At 46.7% G+C, this 21300-nt stretch overlaps 1 protein-coding gene across 7 annotated transcripts in view; it reads left to right on the top strand.

Moving 5' to 3' along the window:
- TMEM260 (transmembrane protein 260) overlaps positions 1–21300 on the top strand; it is a 30836-nt gene that overhangs the window by 8250 nt on the left and 1286 nt on the right. For 4 of the 7 annotated variants that reach the window (XM_080593590.1, XM_080593596.1, XM_080593591.1 and 1 more), the window contains 12 exons: positions 9050–9227; positions 11130–11243; positions 13596–13775; positions 15697–15737; positions 16099–16182; positions 16571–16688; positions 17073–17245; positions 18232–18403; positions 18567–18715; positions 19667–19843; positions 20409–20462; positions 20868–20958. In XM_080593590.1, the coding sequence (XP_080449716.1) occupies positions 9050–9227; positions 11130–11243; positions 13596–13775; positions 15697–15737; positions 16099–16182; positions 16571–16688; positions 17073–17245; positions 18232–18403; positions 18567–18715; positions 19667–19843; positions 20409–20462; positions 20868–20958 (1531 nt within the window). Of the gene's footprint in view, positions 1–8791; positions 8862–9049; positions 9228–11129; positions 11244–13595; positions 13776–15696; positions 15738–16098; positions 16183–16570; positions 16689–17072; positions 17246–18231; positions 18404–18566; positions 18716–19666; positions 19844–20408; positions 20463–20867; positions 20959–21300 lie in introns of all 7 variants that reach the window. The other 3 variants (XM_080593592.1, XM_080593594.1, XM_080593593.1) reach the window with 1 other exon arrangement.

Raw genomic sequence — 21300 nt, 5'->3', positions numbered from 1 at the left:
AGACTATCCCCCGAACGAGTGCGTTGCTCCTTTGAATTAGTTATCAAATATGGTTTTCCCCTCCGCGCAGTCTTAAGAAATCGCTTGTAATTATCGTAAAATGGCATTTACAAAGAGTTTGCTCAGACTGCTTGTAACTGATGCAAATAATTCGTCTCCGCTTTGAAAGACGGGCGAGCTGCATTATGTTTGTAGGACGCAGCGAGTGCGACTCTATGATTGTTTCCTTAAACAAATATTTATTTGTTTTACTGTGGGAGGCAAAGCATAGCAAGTTTACAAAGTAAACCAATTATGTTCTTATAATATGATTGCCAAAGTGTAATTTTCTGCACAGACGATGCGTTCTTTGCATTCTCTGTCGCGAGGAGAAATAGTTTGCTTTTCCCTGCTTTACGTGCAGTTTTTCTACCTTCCATAGCTTGGCTGTTTCGCTGTACGGGACCATACAAAGCTAAATTATTGCAGGTGCAGTAGTAGAGTAGAAGGTGGCATTTCCAAAGGACTTGTAATTTTTTTCCAGTTTTATTCGGAGTTGCATGTGGGCATGTGAAAAGGAGAAAAATGTTGCATTGAACGGAGCACCTCGCTTCTCTTCTCTTGCTGTTCTGGGTATCGTGTTAAATTTGGGACCTTTATTGTGTTAAATTTGGGACCTTTATTGATACGTATACAAAATATAACATATCTAACACATTCCCTGCCCCCCAAACCAGTCCGTAAGCAACAAGGTGGGGCTGTGTATGAGCCGTAGTCTGCTCTTCTCCCCCCCTAACACACAGGAGCGGTGGGGATGTGTTTGGTGGAACGACGGCGGTGTTTTGGAAGCAGCACCTCGTCGTCCTGAGCCTCCTTGCTCTGGCATTGCCTGTCCTGGAGCTCCCATGGGAAGGACCGGGTGTTTAGGAGGACGCGGCTCTTCCCAGAGGGAGCTCATGGCTGAACGGAGGAAAAACCCCGTGTAGTAGTCGCCACCCACCCCGCAGCCAGCGTTTTGCTCCCCTACAACCGGCGCTGGAAAAAGTTGCCTGCTGCGCGTGGGGAACTCCTCTGCATCCTTGGGATCTGCCGGGGTGCTGCACGGGTTGTCACCGGCAGCTCGACTCGCTCTCAGGGCAGGCTTTGCGGGATTGCAGGGGTGTCGGTGCCGTTCCTCGGGCAGAACGACCCCAGAGCATCCTCTGCAGGGACCCGGGCAGCTCAAAACGCCGCGGGAAGGGGATTACGGAGAAGGGCTGCGGGCACCGAGTGAGGGGGGCAAACCTCGAGGGCGCTCCGTGCCAGCGCTGCCACCTTGACCGTCGGCAAAGCGTGGGGAAATGGGAACTCAGGGCTTTGGGGAGCGAGGAATCTTCTTATGGGGCGTATTTGGATTTTCCCGATTCCAGATTATTTTAGATTATTGCCACTGTAGCAAAACGCAGTTTCAAAAGGAGCTCTGCCCACGTAACAAGTAGTTACTAAGTTTTAGGAGGGAGAGAAGAATGGAAGGTACTGCGGCATTAATTTGCTTTTAGATGAATATCTACCGTGACCCCTGGCTAATTGATCATATTTTTTTCCTCCTCTCGTAGCCCTAGTAAAACGGCATTGAGTTCAGCCTGTTTGAAGACATCAGCGAATGTGTTCATTTGCATTTTGCTCTAAAGTACGCACATTAGGCTGAAATAACCGCTTCGTTTTGAAGAGGGGGGGAAAAAAAGCAGGGCAAAAACTCTTTTTTTTTTTTTTTTTAAAGACTGAAGAGTCTTTTCTGACAGCTAGTCAGAGTTAGAATTAGTTCAAGGAAATGTTAATAATGCACTGCCTGGCTTAATCCCTTTGATATCACCAGGTATCCTCCTGTTCATGGGTTAATTGCTTTAAAAGCGGAGGCAATATTCCGAGCGGTGGGCCGCTTCACCTTTTCACAGCTGTTACCATTGAGTGACAACTAAATCCCATGTGTAAGATGAGGAAGAGCTCAATCTCCAATTGGGAGAAAATTTATGTAAACCGCAATCCCTTCAGAATGTGCGGAAGTCACAGACTTTCTTGATTTACTCTGCTTTTCCCAGAAAGCTCTATTGTTCACTTCCCTAAGTCCCATCAACCCTTTGTAGCGGAATATCACAGCGGCAGCAGATAGCTTGAAATATATAAATGCTATCATAGCTCTGATTAATAGCGGCGCTTATGAGTCAAGTCTGATAACAGAGCAGCTCTCCACTCAATTTCAGATACCGCTAATGGAATCTGTCTCCTGCAATTGTAATGTGAGAAGGCCTAATTTGCCATGGAGCTTGGAGCTGTCACCAGCCGGGGATTGCGGGGTCAGATGGGAGCTGCCAGGTTTGTGCCCCGCAGCTTGTATCTCGCGCTTTGAATAGCGCAGCCCCCTGCCTGCCAGGGAGCTGATAGCCCGCCGGGGGGTTTATGCCACCCCGCACAATAGCAGAGGGCTGCATGGGCTGACTTGGTAATTGTGAAGCCAGCTCCAGGTTTTTTTTTCTTTTTTTTTCTTTTTTTTTTAATTTTTTTTTTTTTGCCGCAGCTACCGCGGCTGCATAATTTCTAATAAGGGGTTTTAACAAATGTCAGATTAGGAAAAGTTTCTGCAATTACAAAAAAAACTTATAAAACATTTAAATTGCTAAAGCCGGTTCCTACTGAGAGGGTTTTTTTTTTTTCTTTTTTTTTATTCTTTTTGGCTGCTGGAAGCAGACACCGTTTATTATGAGCGCCCGGGATCAAGCCTACCTATTTTCTGAGGATTTTTGAGTTTGTGAATCGAGCCTAACTCAAGTACCCTTTCTGGTAAAAAAGACGCGGGGAGAGAAGTTTCCTCCTGGATTTGGTGGCTGGAAGCACAGTTATTTGCACCTCGGCTTGCTAGGAAGTGGTGAGCACTCGGCGGGGCATTTCCTAAATGCATTTATCTCGGCGTTACCCTACCGAGCCCCGGTGCTGGTGTCCTTGCCGCAAGCCCCCCTCCAGGAGGCCCTATGCAATGGGGTGCTGGTAGGGACTGGCTCCCCATAGCCAAAATCCCTGCTGGATCAATGCTCGTAAGCCAGTCCTGACCATCCCCTCTTTTTAATTCATGGCTTTCTTACCGGTTTGTGTGGGTGTTAATATCTTCTGACGGCCACAAAGACTTGAGTGGGATGGACGAGCCATGCCGAGCTCCTCACAGCCTCCTCCTCCTCCGGTGCTGGGGACGAAGGCTGCGGGCACGGCTGAAGTGGAGCCCCCCGAGGTGCCCGAGGCAGGAGGAAAGCTTGGACGCTGCTCCCTGCGGTCCCCCGCTGGCTCTTCGGTGCTTGGGAGCACAAGGAACCGGCTTTGGCCAACGGGTGCTTGTGGCTAAGAGGTGGTGAACCCATAGGGAATGGGGTTTGGGGGGTAATTACTATCTCTTTGGTTCTGAACTCGTGTTTGGTTTTGGTTTGCTTTTTAGAAAGTCATTCTATTCCAGCACCAACGCACAGACGCACTCAGGATAAGTCAGGTGAAAGCTTGTTTTTTGAGTCTTCTAAGTCCCATCCTTCTTTAGCCTACATCAAAAAAGTATTTTATTTTTTTTTAATAAACAAGTGAAACCTCTGAGGTTAAATTTGAAATGTTAAACCTTTAATGCTCTGGTCTATTATACCACAAAATAAACATATTAAAATGATATACCTTTGCTACAGCAGTGCAAAGGCAGAAGTTGCTGGTGAGGTACCTGCAGCCTCTGCAAGTGCCATGGAAGCACCAACAGTCAGGGTCATCCACTGCATGTACAGGGGGAGAGGAAATGGAGCAGGTGTTTAAAAGCAGGAGAGTTGTTTTTTATATCACTGAGAATGTTAAAAAAAAAAAAAAAAAAAGATTTTGCTACCTCTAAAGTTTTGGAGGAAAAAGAAGGAAGAAATAATCAGCTTATTTTACTAGCTACAGGTAGGTGTTTCCAGTGTTTAATGCATTAGCTTCAAAGATACAACAAGCTTTGGTTAGCTGGCTTTTCTTCTGTATGAACCCAGTACACTGAAGATTGCATTTCACTAAGACATTTCAGTTAGGTTTCAGTTCTCATCCCTCTGTAGCTTTATCCAAATCATTTAATAACTTCTTGCAAATTATGAAATACAAAATGTCAGCCTTTATTTTCTAAACTAAAAAATAAAAATGCTGATCAAGTCGATCAGGTTGGTTAAATGCAGATGGATGTAACCTATGCTCTTGGCTAAAAGAAAGTTTTACCAAAATTAGTACAGAGGCTAAACTTTGAATTGCATATTGACACGTTTTAGTGATTAGCCACAAATCAGAAGCTAAAACCTATAAAATGAAAAAAAAAAAAAAAAAATTAAATACCTTATTTGATTTTTCCTTGTTGATTTAACAATGAGCTGCAGCCTAAATACTGCCAACTAAAGCAAGTTTGTGCTGCCCGTGCCCTTGGAGTTGAGGCCTGGGCACACGTTCTTTCACTCTGGTGCCTGAAAAGCAAAACAAAATAATTTTTCTAGTCTTTTCCTTTTATGTTTAGGGATGTCATGGGAAAATACTTCCCACAAAGGGCTGTGTGACTTCTTGGCTGACTGTTCTTGTCTCTTGTGAGCGTGCTATATGATGGGAGTTTCTGCTCATGTTCACAGGGTTATAGTTAGTCAACTGATAGGAAGGGAACTTCCTCCTGCTTGTTTTATTTCTTTTTTATTTGTTTTGTTTTATGTTTTGAAGTGTTCCGTGTGCTTCGTGCAGGCCTTGCTCCAGTCTGGTTACTTTGCAAGACCAGAAATGCAAGCTGGTCCCTTGGCTTCTCCTCCAAGAAAGATAAACAGGGCTAGAAGGCAGGTTGTATTCAAACTCTGTGCTTCAGTTCTTATCAAAGCGGGCCTGACAACGTTAGCTGTAACGTCCTTCGGAGAAATGATGGAGGCTTTCCCCCTGCTGCGTTGGCTGCACACCTTTTCTTTCATGAGCCAGTTTCCATGTGCTGAGGCTGTTGCGAAGGCAGGGTGGTACTGCCTCAGTGCTTTCCTCTAGGGGACCCAGCCTTCCCCAGCTAGCCCCAAGTGCAGCCTCCCTCTAGCTGGATGGAGCCTTATAATGGGGTTTTGCCCACATTTTTCTCTTGGTAAACCTCTGTTCTTGGGGCAGTCGCTGTGAGGTTGCACTCGTTGTGTTGGCAGATGAACGCTGGATGATTGCCTTGGCGTAATCCTAGAATCACTAAAGTTGGAAAAGACCTCCAAGATCATCTGGTCCAACCATCCCCCAACCACCACCATCTCCCACTAAACCATGTCGCTAACTATCAGCAAACCCGTGGTCCTTGTTTCATTTTGTAGCACCACAGCTCTGTTTGAAAAATGTGTTTGAAGGCAGGAACGTGAGTAGAAGTCAAGCAAGGCTGAGTCTCTGTGCTCGCTGCTTCGGAGCCCTGACATGCTGTCAAAAGGAGAGACGGAGCTGTGCAACTATAAGTTTTTTTTCAGAGAAAACCAAAAACCAAGCGTTTCCTCTCCCTGACCACAGCGCACCTGGAAGGCCCAGGCGATGTGGACGCAGTGTGGGTCTCCAGACTGGGTGGCAGAGACCAGGGGCTGTGGTCTTCTTTCTTGTCCAGCAAGGCTCCATTGCAGGGATCATGTGCAACGTCTGTGCCAGACCTGGTGTTGGAGATTTGGATAGAGGTGTGTCTGTGCACCAAGAGACAAATGCCTTCTTACCTTCTGGACATGGTTCTGGGCAGCTGGCTCTGGGTGGCCCTACTGGAGCAGTGGGGTTGGACAACATGACCTCCAGAGGTCCCTTCCAAGACCAACCAGTCTGTGATTCTTCCTCATAAATGGCTTCTTGGCCTTGCTTCCTCTCCCTGCCTTGACTCTGGTAATCGAGTTATTGCTGAGATGTAGTTACAGGATATCTCCTTATCTTGTGTTCACCTTGTTCCACAACCTACTCTCTTAACCACTAAAATGTTCTTGTCTCCAAAGAAGTCATTGCCTGCTGGCTCCCTGATGTCCTCCTTGATCCATCCATTCTTACACAACACGTCACCAACAGCTTCTTCCACGGCAGATTGCAGGGAAGTCTCCTGCTTTGCAAATGCTTTCATCCTCTCAGTTCCATGCTTCTTGACTTACAGTCCAGTCCCTGTCCCTTTTCTTTCAGTTCTTCCCTTTATTTTATTCCCATCTTTGGGCCTCTTCCATTCCATTTCATGTCTTTCTGCCTTACATGACTAAGCACCCACCAGTGTCTCCTCTACCCTGGAAATGTTCTTTGCTCTGCAGTGTTGCATGTGCTGGGCCTGTGATGTTTCTGCCTGAGATGATTGTCACCTCCTTGGACAACTTTTTGAGGGCCCTCTTGGCTCTACAACAAGAGAGGGACAGAGCAGTGCCATGCCGTGCTGGAGGAACCCAAGGGGCTACCAGAAGGTGGTTGTAATGGTGTGGGGAGGTCCAGTTTTGGTCACGTTAGCCCAGCCTCAAGGCAGACCTGACTTAATTCGGGCCCAGCATCGTGTGTCAGAGTCGTGTGGGATTCATTTCTGCTGGTGCTGCTTCGTGCTGTGAGCTGCTGCTTTGAGTAGACCTGCGTGAGGTGTTATTTTCTGCTGATTGGGTCTTCGTCCTTGTCTGGGGTTACCTGGTCTTACCAATTCCATTTCTCTGAATCAGCAGAGTTATAAGTACATCATTGCCATTGCTGGTAGCAGAATCTGGAAGAAGCTTTTGGTCACCAGCCTGCGTTTCCCAAACTGCATTTCCCAGCTGCTGTTGTGATGATCTCAAAGAATTCAGCATGTTGCTATTTATTTTTTTTCTTTAAAGCACCTGCTATACTTGTAGGAGCTCAGTGCTCCATGCACACAACACGCTTTCACACGGGAGGCTTATCAGGCTGGTTTTCCCGAGAGTTTCCCAGGCAATACCAGCTCTTTTTAAGAAAAGACCTGTGGATGTGCCCAGTGCTGGATCCCGACCCGGTGCTGCTTGGAGGCCGGATGGGGAGCAGAGCTGCCCCCTGCCCACACAGCCAGGATAAGTCTTTAAGTTTGGGGTTGAGTAGCTTTTGCTTAATCCTTATTTCATAAAACTTGAAGCACAGGTTTGAGACTTTTTATCGAGAGGGCAGGCGCTCCTTAATCTCATTTGAACTCTGGTAAGGCGCTCGAGTCTTTTCTGGGAAAGACAAGAAGACTTGGTAAACGATCAGGAGTTTTGCCTAGTAAGCTGCTTTTCATCCCAAAGAGTTTGGGGAAGTTGTTTTACCTTTTCTGCTTTATTTCACTGCAAGAATTTCAAAGGGATTTACAAACTTGTTTCTTTTAGACTAAAAGTCGGTGCTGTTTGAACAGAAAGAAAACCTGTTGTGTTTCCCACCTCTCCTGGAGGTGACGGGGATGCTGGGCTGGCTCGGTAACAAAGCCAACGGAGGAGCATCGGTGCTCGTGAACACCTTCTCTATGAGGTTGTGTGACTTTGAGATATTGCTGGTAGAAAACTTGTAATAATTAACACCTTTAATTACTTGCGAGTTTGCATTCAGTTTGCTGATGATTTTAAGCAATGCCAAAAACACTTATATAGGGATTTCTGTATCACAGTACTGCTGTGACGTGGTTTTATTTTGCTGAGCGCCTCGTGTAGTGAGCGACAGGTCTTCTCTTGGAGGTTTTCGTGCTCAATGCCTAGGCCTGTGTTGACGAAGCTTAAGCACTGGAAGAGTCCACCACGGTGGTGAGGCATTAAGGAGCACCCGGGAGAGGTGGCGGGGCATGGGGTTAATCAATAGTCACTTTAATTTGCAATTAATTCTGCAGTTAATGGAGCAGCAGGGTGGCTTGCCGGAGGCCACCCGGGGTGTCCGATGTCGGGAGGAGGAATGGAGATCTGGTCACCCCACACCATTATTTCCGTCCTGTCCTTCCCATGAACTCTGCCTCCCATTTTTAGTGGATTAAAACTTCCAGTTCTATCTGGACGGGTCCTCCTCTGACATCTACAGAAACGTGCTGGCTTTTCAGTGTACCGAGAGAGCTTAGGTTGTTTCAGGAAAGTGGGAAGAAAAGTATAACCAAGGAGAGGAGCCCTTGCTAAAGAGTGCCATGCCAGCATCTCCCTCGTCTGTTTGCAGGGGCTGTAGGTGTTGTTTACTTGGTCTCCGTTTATCTCAGTTATATCCTGTGAGGAACCCTGTAAGCAAGTCCTCTGTGGGCCCTCAAGTCTCCGACTGAGCCGGTTGTGGTGCCCGGCGTGGTGTTTTTCAGGGCGACATCCCATGGGGGGGACCTCCCAAACCGCCACGCTTCGGAAGAGCCCAAAAAGCAGAGCGGGAGCTGCCCTTAACACATCCAGGAGGGCAGAGCCACTATGGCAGAGCAGGTGCAATAGGTTTCCTGGGCTAAATCCCACCTCTTGGGCTCCCTGCCCATTTGGGAAGGTGGCTGCGTTGGGTGCCGTAGTCCATCCTTCTGGGGACAGCCCCCGTTTTCCCCTCTCCCTGGCTCTGGTGGGCATCTCTCCATCCTGGGGCCAGGGGCGCTGCAATCCTCACCCACCCCTGAGACTCTCAAACGTTCCCCCTGGGAAAGCTCTGCTAATGCTGTCCGTCGTGAATAGCTCTAATCCACTCTTTATGCAGGGACTCGATGAATTTAAGGCTGCACCGCTGCTCGCGTGTCCTCCAGCGGAGAGCATCCCGTTAGAGGCATGACTCTCTGGCTCGGCGTACCGTGACCCGCTGTGTCATTGCTCATCAAGGTTTCTGAACCGAACTGAATACTCTTTTAAGTTTTTTTGTGGTGTTTCAGGAGAAAAAGGCAGCCTGGCTCGCCAGCCAGTTGGTGTTCAGCGCCTTGCGAATAAACGGGACGGTTTGAGGTGCGCTCTTCCTAATTGCAATTCTCTGCAAAGAAATTATTAGGAAGATATTAACCATATAATGTTTTGGGAGGATGCTGGGTAGCAGTCAAAATTTCTGCTGCTACAGTATGTTTAAAAAAAAAAAAAGGACAATAAAGTAGGCTTTTTTGTTGGAAAAGAAGATTTCATGTTATCTGTGTTTGCAGGCTTTCTGGCTCATATGCTGGAGGAATCCTTGCTGCGGGGGTGTTTTCATTTTCTCGTCTAACATGGCAGTGGTCCATCACGGCGGAGGTTTTTAGCTTAAACAATCTGTTTGTGGGGCTGCTTATGGCTCTTACCGTGCATTTTGAGGAGGCATCCACTGCAAAAGAGAGATCAAAGGTAAAACATCTCAAGCAAAGTGAATAGTTCTTTTTTTTTTTCAATTAGTCATCACATGTCTGTTTAATTTCCTGTTCATTTGGTATTGATTTAGTTTCTTTTACGTAGGAAAGGCCAGATTTGGGGACTGGGTTCAGGACCTCTGCTTGATGGTGTTGATCCCTGACCTGCCTGGACTCAGAGGTGCCAAACATTTAAGGATCCGTGCACATTGCTTAAGGGTTGAGGTGGGATGTGCTGGATCTGCTTTGGCTTTTTGTTGTTGTACACACACGGGATAGAAGAGGAAAAAGCAAAATCATTCTCATCTAAACGTTTTGGTGCAAAGTTTAATTTTCTGCATCAAAGACTCAAACTAGGCTGTGGGTGTTCAAGGTTTTGTTGTCAGAACTGTGATGTTCCTGGGGGTAAATAGATGCATCTTACAGGAACATCAGCTCAGAAACCCAGGTTTCTAATGAAACACAGAAACGACCAAATTTTCAATCAGTTCTGTGCAGTTCAATGTATATTCTCTTGAAATTAAATGTGCCCCTAAAATAATGCCACTATTAAATACAGAGACATTGAATTTCGTGCCGTGTTCTCTGCTTTCTAAACAGACTCGGCAGACAAAAGGTGTTCTTGCTCACCGGCCTTGTTCTTTCTACTTTTATTTGCCTGAACATCTGATCGCCTCTCTTCTTACAGACTTGCCTGCTGTGACTCCTCTAAGTTGTGTGAATAAAAGGATTTTTGTCAGGCTAGCCTGGAATTTCAGGAGCACACAGTGGTAGTTTACTCAGCTTGGCAAATTCTCAAATAACATGTTTTATCACTGGCTTATAGAGGCCTTATTTCATCATCGGGCTTTTGTATTTTCTGGCCAGTTCTGCCCCAAGACACTGGGCTCCACAAAGATGGAGTTGGGGCATTTTCCGACCTGCTCTTGTGGTTGCTGTGCCCAATTTCCATGTGGATTTTCAGGTGAGGTTTTCAGAAGCAGTAAGTGAGCTTGTTTCCATGCTCTGGGTGGCCAGCATCCCACACCTTGAAGAGGCCTGGCTACAAACAGCAAGTTGGTGACACTTTTTGTAAATCTGACTTTCTTGCAGACATTTACAGGAGCGTGCTTGGTTCACCAATATACCTGAAAAACTATTCAGGTGGTCCTGAGTTGTGCAGGGCAGCTCTGAAGCCCACAAAGTTTTTCTGAAGCTCTGGTAGGTGTTCCTGGGACAAAGCACCGTCCAGTGTTGAACACTGATAAAAACTGCCTGTGGTCCCATCGCCATGACAAGGCAAGTGTTTGCACCTCACACACATCATTGTCACCAGTGACTGAAATGAGCAGGGGCAATGCTCTGATGACCGATGGGCTGTCAGCTCCTGTCCAACGATGTTTGTGGTACACTGGTGGCTTTTTGCCCATTGAGGAGCATGGGCAGAGCGTGGCTGCAGGGTGTGACACGGACCAAGTGGCCAGTGATGGAGAAGAAGGAGAAAGATTGAGCATGAGAAATGCCCTGCACCATGCTGCAAAGTCTGGATGTGTTACCTCTTTTATCAGAAAACTTTCAGAGATGCTCAGAAAGGATCTCAGACCACTGAGTGATGCTGCATTTAATTCCCTTTGCTTAGCAAGTTTGTGTAGCCCTCACTTTAGCCCTCCGTGCCTGCAGAAGAGGAAAAAATCATTTCTGTTATGTAAAATGATGTCTCTGTACATAAAAGTGGCATTATTATTTTTACAGCATAAAAATAATCTGAAGTAACCCATGTTGTCTGTGTTACAATTGACCAGTGTTCACTGATGTGCTTTGCCTTCTCTAAAGCGTGCTGCGGGCTGCGCTGAAGCTGCTTTGGCATCTGGATGCTTTTGCAGGTGGTAAAGAGTAACTGTGAGGTGTTTCTCCCTTTCAGATCTCTAGACTCGGTGCCTTTTGCTGTGGGCTCAGCCTGTGCAACCAGCACACGATAGTGCTTTATGTTGCTTGTATCGTGCCCTGGGTTCTCTCCCGGCTGGTCAGAAAGACGGTATGTATTTTGCTGACCCATGCCTCTATTTTAGCTTGTTTTAAGGTCATTAATAATTCTTCTTTCCAACCATCTGTTTATATGTTGATGTGCTAACAGTGTTAGTAGGAATTCTGTCCAAACTCATCAGTCAACCACCTGAATTACAGCCCATCACAGTGCAGGGGCTTTGCTCACACCAGCGATCTGTGACCTGCCCGTGCCTCCTGGCACAGGAGCCCTGTGTCGCAGCTGCTTTTGAGTGCCCGGCACACAGCCACAAGACCAATACTCTGAGCTAAAATCTCCTCAACGTGCGGGAGATAAGTGTGTTCAGTGCAGGTAGGTACCTGTTGGTGGGAAGCCGTGGGCGTGAGCAGCCTCTCCTGGCTGATGGCAGTGCCTTTCTCATGGCTGGAGATGTTTGTGTGTCGATTCCCTGGTGGCAGCACAAAACCCACATCTGCTTGTTGCACATCATCTCATGACTGGTGTCAACAGTCGAAGACACAGTGAGGGTAGGTAGCAGGGCAGGAAGGGTGCTGCAGGTGCTGATCTCTAGGAGGAGCCCCATTCAGCACCTCCCTGGGACGTGCCAGGCTCGGTGGCCTCCAGCTCTGACGCTGCCAGGACTTGTGAGTCCTACAAGAGGTCATCTGTTGGGGAGAGCACCTAGCTTCTGCCGGCTGGAACAAAGACCAAAGCAAGGCTGTCCTTCAGTGCAACGACAAGCCCCAGAGCTGGTTGATTATTACAGAATCACAGAATGGTTGAGGTTGGGAGGGAGCGCTGGAGGTCATCTGGTCCAACCCCCTACCTAGAAATACATCCCTTTCATCTAGCAGAGATCCCTTCTCAGGATGTTCCTCATTTTACACCTCCATATTAAACTTGTTAATTGTATAAAAAGGTGAGAAGACGTCTTGGCATGTCTGGCTCAGGAAGGTGATGTACATCCGTCTGGATGAGGCCCCCAGTGATGTCCAGGTGCCCTGCAATGCTTTTGTCACCTGTAGGTGGTCTTCTGCCAGTGGCTGTGTCGGGCTGGATGCAGATGTATTGCAGAAGCCCTGCTTTGCTCTGAGAAGGGATGCAGATCTCAGAGACGTAGATCACATTGCAAGTGGCCCAGAGGAACCTCCATCTGTACCCTCTCTCTTCCGCCCCCTGAAGATGACAATCGGGCAGGTTTCTACTGGGACAATCCCACCTGAATTTCTCCACCCTCAACCTGGTAAATCAGGTGTGATTCTGCGCAGCGGCACAGCTCAGAGCTGAGCCCAGAGTGAAACGCATCAGCTGCAAGAGATAGGGGCAGCTCAGACAAGCTTGATCCAAGAGGTCAGCATCTCCAGAAAAAGCCTTACCAACCTCATATTTCCTTTAACAAAATGATGGCTCGTGAAGCATATTTGTGTTCTTTAAACAGAGCTTTTTTCACAACCAGGGAGGCCTGGAGAGACATCTGTGATTTCTAGCAGGGAATGCTGTGCCAATATGGCATCACTGGGAAACACCCTACTTAGACACCGGTCCAGTAGACCCTGCTGCAGAACACCACCTAATAAGAGGTTAATTGGTCAAAACCGGTGGCTTTCAGTGAAACCAACAAAAAAGAGCCAGGCTTCTGAAGGAATTTTGACCGGCAACGTTACCGAGCTACTTTCTCTGCTCTGTAGGTCGTCGCTCTGAATGGTCTCTCTTCCGCATCACCCCAAATTCTGAAGGAAGTGCTTTGATTGGCAGGACGGTGCCTGATGAGAAAGCAAGCGTGCAATATTCCGGGGTGGGATTTTCCAAAGCACTTAAAGGAGTTAGGCACAGAAGTCCCTTTGAAAGTCTTGTCTTCCTGACCCCTTAGGCAGTCTTGAAAATCCCACCCCAAAAGTTGGCCTATCCAATTTAGCCAGCGTGATCGTGATAAAGTAAATGGCAAAACCGACTCCTGATGATGGTGGTGATGCGTGTAGTTGTACTAGAGCAGCATTTTTTTTTGCCAGATGGAATACCAGCCAACTCTTAATCGCTGCAAAGTGGGTTATCTCAGCCTTGCAGTGCTCCAGCCATCTATGCATGTCATGCCATGATTTAAATGTGAAAGATGCAATGAGTATGATACTCATGAGTCCTAGCTAATATTATTTGCTTCACTTAAATTTCACCCTGCCATGCAAAGGAGATCAGTTTGATGCAGTTTCCTAGTAATCCACAAAATCGTAAGGTTTAACATAGCATTTTGTAGGGACTTACTATAAATTGAGAGATCAGCTCTGTGTAAATATATTTGATGTTTTTTCTTTATCTGTTCTTGAAGTTCCAGCACGATTAAACTAAAATAAACATTGTTATGCAATATGACATATTTTGGTGCAGGAATTGTCCCTAGGCCATTTGCTGAAGTTGGGTTTATGCTTCTTGGCTGGTTTGCTGCCTTATCTCTATCTGCCGGCTTCGTCCTACCTCAATCGAGCCCGCTGGACATGGGGAGACCAGACGACTTTTCAAGGATTTTTGACCCACTTTCTCAGGGAGGAATATGGGACATTCAATCTGGTAAATAAGGGTCATTTTCTAAATGGCTTTCTTTTCAGATACGCAGTAGCAGGAGCTTTCTGTTCATGACGTTAAATAGTTCGGCTAAGAAATGGAAAATGATTTATTTTTTAAATGTTTATTTCTGATTTTGACCTTTTGATCTGTCAGAGTTTCTGGGTATGGGTCAGATGGCTGATGTCTTTGTGGTGTGAGCTGTATTATTTACTGGATGCTGTACATATGTCTCATATTTTAAAAAGCCCAAAGAGCAAGCCTTGCTAGAGGGAAATGGTGACATCAGTTCTGTGTTTTTCTTGTTTTAAGGCAAATAACTGTCTTTTTTATTATTTATTTTAAATAGCTATTTAAAGAGGTTGCAAGCAGTTTTCATTGCTTTATCTTTAAAACAGATTCCTCTAACTTACTTCCTAGTAATATTTTATTGAAATATTATATTGAAATTGAATGAGTATTTTATCAAAATGAATGGTAGGTTTGGGGGATCTCAGAATCCTCTGCTCTGGATTATTCTGCCTGCTTTGTGCTTTTGCAAAGGGAGGGAGGTGTGATGTGATTCTGCAGGGTGTAGGGTTTGCATCTGTCTCCTCCAGCCCTAACTTAGATGTTTGGCTCCGGCCACCCAAGGAAAGCAATGCCCAGCACCCCTTCTTTCCATCCTGCTTCAGAGATTTCAGTGCAGAGGGCTGGGAGAAGAGAAAGAGGTATGGTTTACATATCCTGTCACTCCTTGGGGTCCTCAGCATCCTCAGAAATGATGTCCTGTGCCTTCAGCAGCTGCATCCAGCTGGTGACACGCCACGAGCACCCCATTGCCATTCCAGGGAACGGTCATACAGCCACCCCTGAGACCTACAGTGTGGCTGTAGCATGTGAGGCAAAAGATTTGATTATTCCTGCTGCTGGCACTTAAATCTTTCCAAAACTCCTCCAGAGGTAACATCCACCCTGTGAAGGGCTTCGGAGACTTCCCCTGTTGTCCTGTTCCCAGCTGTCTCCCGAGAATTAGGTTCTGCTGGGCAGAGCAATACCAAGGCATGCAAATCCCTTAACTCCTGTCTCCATCAGATGTGATGAATTCAAGTTGATGTTCAGGCGGCTTAGGGCTGGACCATGTGTAATCCTGCATCGTAAATCACATTTACGATGAACTGGTCTGAAGCTGGAGCAGTAAATGCAGCAAAATCCAAGCGTTTGGTCCTGATGCCAGCTGGGCTAATGCCAGAGCCCTGCCTGGATGGACAGACAGCCCTTGCGTCCTAGGGAGGGGCTTTACTTTGTTTTAGGGGCAAGCAGGGTCAAAAAACCAGGGTGGCTGTGCTGGGGAGAAAGCATTTCCCTGCAGAGATCACGGTAGCAGATGTGATTGCTTGGGGTAGTGGGCTTGCACCCTGCTGGGGCTTTTGGGGCCAAACCACAGAAACCTGCCCCTCTAAGCTGAGGATCAGAAATGTCATCTCTTGCAAGGAAACCTTCGTGGCTGCCATCAGCATCCAGCAAGGTGGGGCTTTGTAGGAGACAGAAAGCCAGGACATGGGAACCAGGAGGTGGTTGGTGGTGTACCACGGCCTGGGGGCTGGCTCTCCATCTTCTGACACTTCAGTTAAAAAAAAAAAAATCAATTAACTATTCTGTTTTTATCGAGAAAAAAAAAATCTCATATATCTGTACAGATCTGTGAATGCAGAGGGGCCATGAGCAAGGCTGGTAAGCAAGCAGGAATTGAGGCCCATGTGCTTTTCTCTTTGTTTAAGCAATTCCTGTTCACTGTGCCCACTCTGGGGCATGACCTGCAGGGGTTTTGGAGGAGCCCTGTATGCTGGGGGCTCTGCAAGCTGAAAACAAAAAGACTTTTCCTTGCCCCAGTGACACATTAGTCAGGGTGTGGGCTTCTCATGGGTTTTCTTTCTTTTTAATCCAGGCCAAGTCGGAGACTGGATCCAGTGTGAGAGAGATGCTGGTGTGAGTAAAATCCCAAGTGCACCTTGCAGTGGGGACAAACCTGTTACCTGTGCTCTCAGCCCAGGTGGCTCCTCTCCTGCCTGTCCTCCTCTCCTTCCAAAGCTGGGGCTGTGCATGTCGAGCACCAGGATGGTGCACGTCTGTCTGTCTTCCTATCGAGGGAACAATGCTCGATCCCCTCCCCAGCAATTTTTTCATCCAAAATCCTGGCATATAAACCCAGCTTGTTCCCATTCCTGGTAGACTTGACCCCAGCAGGACAGGGATGCGTTATGCTGTCCTTCTGCCCTGCTCCTTGCTACGCTCCGAGTGCTGGCAGCGATTTCGGGGTGATGCAGACGTGCACTTGATTTCTCCACAGCTCCCAGCTGGCGCAGATGAGGTCGGAGCTCTCCCTCCCTGTCCTCGCCCTGGCGCTCGTGGCCTGTTTCAGCACAGCACTGCCGTAAGTTGGAGGGGACTCTCTGCTCTGAGCCACTTTGCCTTGTGGGCTGGGTGTGAGCTATGGCTGCTTCCTCTGCCGTGTGCCGTGTGGAGCTGTTCTGCTTCCCTGTGCAGAAATTTCGGCAGTTGTCCTGTTCTAATTACTGATGAAGAGCAAAACAGCCCTGCACGTAGTTACTCTGAGACTTTGTAGACAGCAGGCTTAAAAAGCTTGCAATCCTGATGGTTGTGTGCTTTGGAAAGGTTTCATAAATTGCAAAGGTAAAGACCCAGCAGCTCCTTGAAATTAAATTCATTTAGGTATGCAGAGAGATGGTTACCTTTAAGTGCACACAACTTTTTTCCTACTTTTTGATCACGCCACTAGAGCGCTGTATTATTTTTTATAGGAGAAGGCAACAGAAGTCATCCGTGATTTGGCTCTTCGCTGGAATGCTCTGTGTTTATTCTCTCTTCTTTGCCTGGAGAGCAAATTTGGATGTTACAAAGCCTTTGTTTCTGGGCGTGGTAAGTTTCACTCCAAAAATTGCTCTGGGGTGTTAAATTTTGGAAGAAGCCTCCTTCATGCTTTGTCGGCTGCTGTTGCATCCCCTGCTAATCAGGAACAGGTGGTTGTCTTGGAGCTGCACAGGTTGCGAACATGCAGCTACATTTTCTGTTTCCTTATAGCTGGGGAAACAGAGATGTGCTCTCTGGGAATTTAGAGGGATGATTTGTATTTAAAAGGAAGGAAAAAAATAAAACAAGAAAAACTCTGCGTATCTCTGTCTGCTCTTAAACTGTGAGCTTCTCAGCCCAGAGACCATCCTGCTCTGCAAATGTAACCTGCATCCCATGCAGGCGTTGCAGTGCTGGCTGGCAGGCGGTACATGCCCTGCGTTTGTGCCCTAGGTGGAGCGGTTCTGGATGCAGAGCAATGCCGTTGTGGCTGTGCTGGCGGGGCTGGGGCTGCCCATCCTCGTGTCCCTCGCCGGTGCCATGCTGGAGGGCGGCTGGGTGCTGCCGGGGCTGGAGTGGTTTTCTGCTGTGGCTCTTGTTGCTTCTCAAATTTGGGCAAATTACAGGTAAGGAGTCCCCAGGGCTGTGGGGTGCTGTGCGGTCGGCTGCTGCTGGAACCTGCGCAAATCCAGGTGCCCATCGAAGCAGCCGTGGTCACGGCCTGGAGGTGTGAAATCTGCCCCACTCCTTTGTCTGCCCACTCTCAGAACCACCAAGCACCAACCTCAGGCTGTAAGTCAGGGCTGAAGGAAGAAAATGATGTAGATACCTAAGCTTGTTATGGAAGAAACCCATGAATCTGTGCCTTACTGCCTAATGCTTGCAGAATTGATTTGTCCTGAGCAGTCACCTTCTCCTTCCCTTGCTTTGCTTCAGGTTTCCTTCTGCCCAGGATTTTTTCTTACTTTTTTTTTTTTCTCTTCTGTATTTTAGGGCTTCCTTATTCCATAACCATGCTGAAGGCTCTACCGTGGTCTGGGTACAAACCAGAATAGTAGTAGGGGTGCTCAGGTAGAGGCTGACCAGCTGGTGAAGTGTACAACACATGGGCAGGAGAGCGTCCTGCTCTTGAGTGTACATGCTGGTGTGCATGCACGTGATCGGGTACCAGAAAGGATCTCATCTCAACTAATGTAAATCTACTTCTACCTGATGCTACAAAAACATGGCTACTTAATGCTTAATTAAAAGCATTAAAAGGATTTCAAATCCTGAGAGCCGTTCTTGTAGTGGCAATTCCAGCTCTAACTAATAAGTCTTTAGGTTTAGCCCAAGAAAAAGTCAAAATGAAGGTGAATGCATACAGTGAGTGTGTATTTTGTCAAAAATGTCAAGGCATGCCTCTGGTGATGGTGTCTGAGGCACTGTAGTCTTAAATGCTTCATTTTTATATCTTTTTTTTTTCTGTAAATGGAGGTGATGATTTTCAGCAGGATCTGACCACGTGAAGGGCTTCACCTGTGGATGCCTATTGCATAAAATTGTTCTGAAGACGGGCAAAGCCATGCAGATGCCTAGTTGTAAGATGCTCTTTCTCATCTGTTCTCTTAAGCACCTGTGATCAGAGCACCAATTATATTGTTGACAAGTTTGCAAGAAACCTGCTGTTCTCTGTGCCGATGGGTGCAGTGGTCTTGCTCAGAGGAGATTTACCCGGGAACGCCCTTCGGTACCTTCATTACTGCGAAGGAGTGAGGCCAGATGTCACCTTAGTGGACCAGGAGGTACGTTCAGAAACCAATATTGAAAGCCGTTGCTGAAATGGGAGGCGACCCTTGCTGTGTAAATGGAGTCATTGCTCATGCAGAAACCATTTCTACAGCTGCTGGGTGTAAAATGGATGAAAATTGCTTCTTGTTCTAATTGTGGTAATGTTTTTGGTGATAGATGATGACTTATGAATGGTATTTACCCAAGCTGGCAAAGCATTTACCCGGTGTCTCTTTTCCTGGGAACCGGTGGAATCCTGTGGAAGGAGTGTTACCCGATGGGACACGAACTTTTAATCTCCATCGTTTCCTCAAAGTAAATAAACAGTAAGCATTTCTTTGTATGTAACAGCTTTCCTAAAATCTTCAACCTTTTTTTCTTGAAATTGTTTATGGAACAGCCTGGTACTGCATCCTAAAGACCAATTTTCTCTGCTGACTTCCTCCCTGGTGGTGAGATTATTTTTACAATTAAAGCAAATATCCCTGCAGAAGTAACTCCATCCAGATAAAACGTTCAGTATTGTTGAACAATATTATATCTTGTTGAGTAAGATAAAATATTCTTGTTGTATTGAGGTAGGTTTGGATGGAAAGGAAGGAAAAATAAGGTGATTGGCAGAGAATATTTACAATTTTTGTTTTGATTTCACTAACAATTCATTGCAAAAAAGGAACGTTCCCGTGTACTCAAAATGACGATAGTTGGAGAGCAAATGACTGCAGCTTCTCCTTGGTGAGCGTTGTGGCCAAGTGATTAGCATAGAATGAATGTATTCCACGAATAATCATCGTATAAAAATAGCTTAGTAAGAGTGGAGAAAGGATTAGATACTCACATGAATAAGAGTAGCATCTGCATTTAGACTAGCTGGGTTGAGCCTTGTGAGTGTGGGTAGGCAGAAGAGCACGGGCAAGTGCCATCAGGAAGAAATGGGCTTCTCCTCCTGCTTCTGGCACGTGTGTGAGGTCCGGCAGAGAGGAGAGAGGACATCTCCCCTCGTGGTATCTCCTGTGCTGGCTGCACAGATGTCCAATACCAGATGGGCCCTCATTTGCAGCGCAGGAACTGTTTTGCAGCCTGCCCTGGAGACGTGCACCTTCTGACGTGAGATGGTTTGGTTGGGTGTCTGTGCCACAGAAAATGTGTGGCTTAAGTTCTGCCTGTTGCACCGATGTGGGGTGGGTGGCTTGCTTGAGCATGCGGGGCTGCCCAAGGTCTGTGGCATGGCTTCACAATTCCTCTCTTGTTTGTTTTTTTTTTTTTTTTTTTGGCAGTAAGGAGGTGTTTGTGTGCATAGGTCTTCATGAAGGGGACTCAACCTGGAGAAGGAGTTACTCTCTTTGGCCGTGGGGTACTTGTGAAAAGTTGGTTCCTTCTGATGCTGTCTTTGACCCAGGAGAGTGGATTCGTCTCACAAGGAATCTCTATAACTGGACTGAAGACTATGGGAGGTAAGAGGCAGAGGACCCTGTACCCTCCTGCTCGTTATTCTTCTGCCAGCAGTGTAACCGCATCCACTGCAGTGTTAGAGAAACTAAACATGAAGCATAATCATAATGTTTTGAGTTTTGAAACATAAAATAAATCTGCTTGTGGTATTTTTGCTAGAGTTAAAATAGAGAGGACGTTTCTAGACAGTTTTCAGATCCAGTTCTTGTTTAATACTTAATTGGGAGCCAAAAAACATTGAGGATATGGGACACCTAAAGCTTTAAATGTCACAGGCTGAGCTGTGGTGGATGCTAGAAACCATCTCTCGCTTTGTGCCTAGCTGGGATGCCTTGAAACAACCAATGTACGCACCAGAGACTCCCCCTGTGCAGAGAGGGGAATAAAGTTTTATGAATGACTGAGGATCAGCTCAGTTCCCTGCTGTCACAGAGCCATAGGCTTCATGAGAGGTTTTCTTCTGCCTGGGAGGTCTGTAGCTGCTTGCGTTAGAAGGGACGATTGTGTGACGGGCAAAACACAGTGACATGGATCTGATGGCTGGATTTTATTTTAATTCCCATTTAGTTTCAAGCCCTCTTCCTGGGAAGCTGTCGCCAACGAGGAGATGTGGCAAGCCAGGTGATGCTCCTTTGCTCCCCTCCAACAGCTGGTGGGCAATGCCAGCTCCTTGGCGTGGAAACACACACCAAAGTGGGCAGCTTGATGATGCATGGCCTTATTGGATCTAAACGAGCCAAGCTTCAGGAGGAAAAGATGGGCCAAATGAGATGAAGGGTGTATTGCCTCTGGCAAGTAATGATTTTGTTCACCTGAAGGCTCTGCTCAAAGTATCTTGAAGGAACAGAGGTAGTTCGGACACGCCGTGGAAAGAAATTGTATTGGTGTCACTGATTTGAAAAAAGCTTGTGTGCTGTCCCATACAATTAAAGAGCTTTATGGGCACATTGAAGATGTGTGTAATCATGAGATGTGAGCTGGTTATGTTAAGCAGCTGTATAATGGATGTTTTTCTTGTTCTCCTAGGATGAAAACAGCTTTCTTTATATTTGACCTTGCAGAAACTGCCAGTGTGACTGCAGAAATGAAATCACAGCTTTATACGTTGGCATACACAGTAAGTCATGTATTTTACTATGAATGCTCCCTGCAGTCTTCATCCTTTTTTATTGTTTTTAATTTCTTGACTACGTTGAAATATCACGGTGTATCTATATAGGTGGGTTGTCTTGTAATCTGCATTCTCTCTCATCCATCCAAACCAGGAGCGTGGCAGATTCAAAGAGATTTGTTCAGGGATATTATCCGTTCCTGCTTGCCCTCTCGGTCAGGGAAGATGCCAAAAGCTAACCAGTCGACACCCTCCTTTTGCTATAATTATGTTGTCTGTGCTGGGCTCCAAACCCATGCCAAGAGATTGCCTGTCCTGAAGTCCCCTCTTTGCAGTTGTCCTCTCCGT

This window comes from Anser brachyrhynchus (assembly GCF_964034855.1).
Source record: "Anser brachyrhynchus genome assembly, chromosome: 5".
NCBI lineage: Eukaryota > Metazoa > Chordata > Aves > Anseriformes > Anatidae > Anser > Anser brachyrhynchus.
The sequence above is the reverse complement of the archived record's forward strand: the minus strand, read 5'-3'. Positions and strand labels throughout refer to the sequence as shown.